This window comes from Sinocyclocheilus anshuiensis, unplaced genomic scaffold (assembly GCF_001515605.1).
Source record: "Sinocyclocheilus anshuiensis isolate Anshui unplaced genomic scaffold, SAMN03320099.WGS_v1.1 scaffold276, whole genome shotgun sequence".
Taxonomy (NCBI): Eukaryota; Metazoa; Chordata; class Actinopteri; order Cypriniformes; family Cyprinidae; genus Sinocyclocheilus; species Sinocyclocheilus anshuiensis.
Window position 1 is genome coordinate 101,538 of NW_015554080.1, and position 4,998 is coordinate 106,535.

The 4,998-nt window shown below is 40.5% G+C and overlaps 1 protein-coding gene across 1 annotated transcript in view; it reads right to left on the bottom strand.

The window, feature by feature from the left end:
* Positions 1–193: 193 nt before the first annotated feature.
* The window catches only part of LOC107669033 (receptor-type tyrosine-protein phosphatase O-like), a 55,937-nt gene continuing 51,132 nt past the window's right edge, over positions 194–4,998 (bottom strand). Inside the window, exons 23-25 of the mRNA XM_016461133.1 lie at positions 4,226–4,377; positions 1,757–1,895; positions 194–303 (exon numbers count right to left, since the gene is read on the bottom strand). Of these exons, the coding sequence (XP_016316619.1) occupies positions 199–303; positions 1,757–1,895; positions 4,226–4,377 (396 nt within the window). The 3' untranslated portion in view covers positions 194–198. The remainder of the gene's footprint in view (positions 304–1,756; positions 1,896–4,225; positions 4,378–4,998) is intronic.

Sequence of the window (4,998 nt, forward strand, 5' to 3'; positions counted from 1 at the left end):
CCACCCATCATCCATCCACCCACCCCTCTATCCATCCATCCATCCACCCACCCATCTATCATCCATCCACCCACCACCCATCCATCCATCCATCCACCCACCAATCTATCCATCCATCCATCCATTATCCATCCATCCATCCATTTATATATATTTTTAATATTCATAAAATTTTATTAATTTTGAGGTCTCACTTCATTAGGACTTGCTGACATTCTCGTAGATGACGTCACTCGTGTGCGTCTGCTGCTTCTTCTTTTTCCACATAAGTAGGACACACTGATGGATGAACACGTACTGCTCCTGCACTCGCACACACACACACATTACACGTCATTTTACCATTCCAGGTCTGGATTCATATGGAAGCAAATTTCCGCAATTTTAACTTGATATCTAACAATTATGAGTTTATATCAATATTCTGACTTTATATCTCACAGATATCTATCCGAGTTGTTTTCTCATTTCTGCCACAGAATAAAAAATAAAACATGTAATTTAGACTTTCTTTCTCACAATTCTCACTTTTTCTTGCAATTATAAATTGTGACAAAAAAGTTCAGAATTGTGAGTTAAAAAGTCTAAATTATCTTTTTATCCAGTGGTGCAAACAAGCTTCCATAGATTCATCCAAATCTTCAAAACGGAGTTGAGACATTCCAAGAAGCTGTAAGAATGTTCTCAAGTGAAATTCTCAAAGTTCTCAAATATTTTCTTGTGTACATTTTTTTGACAAGGCACTGATCAATTCATTGAAAAACACTGAAAAAAAGACTGAAAAGTCTGTTTTATATAACGTTGCATTAGTGTTATATTGTTATGTTTAATTACAACAATTAACTTGAAACAACCAAATAAATGAATTTTAAATATCTCACGTTTGAGGACTTAGGACACGTTGGACATTATTCTAACTTTAAGAGCCTATTTACAATCATTTTGAAGAAGATTCTTTGAAAGAATTTGAATTCTTATTAAGTTTTGTCTTAAGAACAATCTTAAGAAAAACAGAAGAGCATTCTTAAGACATATACAGTATTTGGGAATATAAAATATTCTTAACATTTTTCTAGAATAAAACAGCAGTTGAAAAGAGCCCCTGGTTCAGGTTCAGTTTCTGGTTCTGGATCTGATTCAGTTTCTGGTTCAGATTCAGTGTTTGGTTCTGGATCTGATTCGGTTTCTGGTTCAGATTCAGTGTTTGGGTCTGGATCTGATTCGGTTTCTGGTTCAGGTTCAGTTTCTGGATCTGATTCGGTTTCTGGTTCAGATTCAGTGTTTGGTTCTGGATTTTATTCGGTTTCTGGTTCAGGTTCAGTGTTTGGTTCTGGATCTGGTTCAGATCCAGTGTTTGGTTCTGGATCTAATTTGGATTCTGGTTATGGTTCAGATTCAGTGTTTGGTTTTGGATCTGATTCGGTTTCTGGTTCTAGTTCAGATTCAGTGTTTGGTTCGTGATCTGATTCGGTTTCTGATTCAGGTTCAGGTTCAGTGTTTGGTTCTGGATCTGATTCGGTTTCTGGTTCAGATTTAGTGTTTGGTTCTGGATCTGATTCTATTTCTGGTTCTAGTTCAGGTTCAGTGTTTGGTTCTGTATTTGATTCGGTTTCTGGTTCAGTGTTTAGTTCTGGATTTGATTCGGTTTCTGGCACTGGTTCAGATTCAGTGTTTGATTCTGGATCTGATTCGGTTTCTGGTTCAGATTCAGTGTTCGGTTCTGGATCTGATTCCGTTTCTGGTTCGGGTTCTGTACCTCGGTTTGGACCATGGAGAGCCTGTGTGAGCGCATGTCTGACACCAGTCCCAAGACGTCCACATACTCGTGTTCCTGAATGTGCTGCATCAGCCGGTCCAGAGCGATGAAGGAGCCGGTGCGACCCACTCCAGATTTAAATTGAAAAACCTGCATCACTTGAAACATTGAAAAATAACATACAGAGAATAAATATTCTCTCTTATTTTTTGTGGGTTTCATGCTGTCCGCGCTGCCAGTGTTTTAAGGCATAGGACACGACTTTTCTCCTCACCAATGACATTTAACACAGTGTCTACACTGGACCAGAGTATGTTAGCGGAGTGTAGTGAGAGCAGAGAGCAGAGCGGTGTGATTTTGAATGGAGTGAGGAGTGGATTTTTTAAAAGTCGGAGCATCGTGGTTTTCACTTGCTCTGAGTACAGTTACAATCACAAGTACAATTCATGCCAACTGCCCATAATTTAACTGCATAGAAAAATTAGCAAGAATTCACATGTTAAACATATTTAGCTAGCTTGATACAGATGGATCACTCAAATCATAAAGAATGTGAAGGTTACGATGACGGCAACGGGAAGTTATAGTTCTCAAGGAATTGGTTTGTTCCTTTTAAGATAAATATTTTCGGGGGAACGCATGATTTAAACAGGTACACTTATTCACACGCAATCGCTCTCCCAATAATGCATTCAAACAAATGTAATCCTTCAGTGCTACTTCATCTGTATCCTTCATTTCGAATGAGCAGTAAGAAATTCAGCGATCCGTAGGTAAAACAAATGACAAAAACAGTTATTTGCATCCTTCACAAACAAAATTTGCACTGCAAAAAGCAGCAATGATACTTTTTAATGCTGACAACCATGTAATTAGCTTGGCATGCACACAAGTGTTCCAATAAGCCACTTTGAAACTATTCTGCTGTTATTTTATTTATTAAATTTTTTCTTTTAATATATGTTATGAACAGAACTGTGATATTTTAAACATACTGAAATATTTTAGCCGTAGCGCGGAGGGGAAATTGTTGCCGCTCCACTCCGCTCACATACTCTGCACTGGACGTGAGCGGCAAAATACAGCAGAACCCATTATAATCAGTGATGCTGTCTACACTGGATGTGGCGCAGCGCGACACGACAAACCCCCGACAGTAAACGGATGCCTCGTTCTATTAATGACATACTGACACAAAGTTCAAAATAATTTTCAGCGGTCGCTTTGTCGCGTCCAGTGTAGACACGGTGAGTAAAGCTCAGAGCAAGATCATATTCTGCATTTAACTTTTGAATGACCAGCACCTGCCTGGGTTTTTGCAACTTCATCTATGGCTTTTCACTGCCCTTTCACAAACCGATCCATCTCCCATTCTACGTCTGTTGGCTGTTTACTGTTTTATATCTTCTTTTCTTTTTCTGCTGATGGCCCGCAGTCCCCCTGCAGTACCCATGCGCAGGGGCAGACTTAACCAATGAGCGAGGTAAGCGGCCGCTTAGGGCCCCGGGGAATCAGGGGGCCCCATCTGATATTGGCGAAACATATTTGGCAAACGTTCCAGTGTGTATTTGTTTTATGGAGAGCTTCAAATGTTCACTCACTGCTCAAAATACTGAGTTTTTATCAGGTGCTGAGTTCTGCAAGCTCGCGAATCCTCTCATTATAACGACGTGTAGATACAATGTAAATAAGAGATTGATTGTGCAATGCAGACAGCTTCATTGATTAACGGAACATCATGAGAGCGCGATGAACTGAAGTGAATGACAGCGTTTAGTGATTATAGAGGGAGCACTCTTTGTGCACTTTCTAGGTTGCATAATACTGACTATCTCAGAACAGATATATTAACCTAAGAGAAGAAAGAATCGTGTTTCGTGTCATGATTTTATTTGTCTTGTTTCAAAATGACTTGCTTGTGCGCTTTTCCTTGGTGCACGGGGCGAACTGCCGCACACTCATATAAATGCATGAATGCGATGACTGGAGATTTTCTCTAAATAATAGATTACATTTTCGATTTGTTTCTCGGCAAACCCTACCGTATGCCTTTAGAACACTTGGAATATGGAATGAGTTGCATGGGATAATTTTTATGACATTTGAATCCTTTTTGTAAAAAGATTAAAGAAGTTTACAATTCATTAAATGGACAAGTGCAAGCATTTTTTATAATGTCTTCTTTTGTGATCCGAAAAAAATAAGGTAGCCTAATATGGCTTTAGAACAGCATCAGGTTGACTAATTATTTACTTAAGTTGTTAAGGGGTAAATAACTCTATAACCTATGAGAGAGAGGGAGCGTGAGTAAAATAAGGGTTAGGCATAAAAGAGCATATAGTTATTGTGTTGGGGCCCCATACCTGAAATTTGCTTCGGGCCCCCAAATCACTAAGTCCGCCCCCCATTTTGAGAACTGGAGTGACTCCTGTACCACAGACTCTCACATCAGCACTGGAGTCTCACCTGCAGTGGACCACGATGGGCCCTTTGGTCCTGTTGACCTGCTGCCGTACAATCTGAACGAACTGTAAGATGCTCTCGATGGCGTTGACTGTCGGCACGCCGTGATCCGGCCACGAGGTGTAGTTAAAGTGCAGAACGTCTTGAGTTTCATCAGCCTGCAGGAGCCAGAAACACACAGAACATCAAACAGGAACAACAACGACGTGCTGACAACTCTCTTCACAACATCTATTTATATATCCATTTGTACATCTATTTACATCTATACATCACCCATCCACCCCTCCATCATTCATCCACCTATCTATCATTCATGCATCCATCCATTTATCCAGCCACCCACCCATCCATCCATTTATTATCCATCCACCCATTTATCCAACCACCCACCCACCCATCATCCATCCATCCATTTATCATCCATCCATCCATTCATCCATCTACCCACCCATCCATCCATTTATCCATCCACCCACCCACCATCCATCCATCCATCATCCATCCACCTACCCCTCCATCATCCATCGGCCTATCTATCATTAATGCATCCATCCATTTATCCATCCACCTACCCATCATCCATCCATTCATTCATCTATACATCCATCCATCCATCCACCCACCTACCACTCCATCATCCATCCACCTATTTATCATTCATGCATCCATCCATCCATTTATCATCCATCCACCCATTCATCCATCTACCCATCCATCCATCCATCCATCCATCTACCCATCCATCCATCCATCCATCCATCCATCATCCATCCATC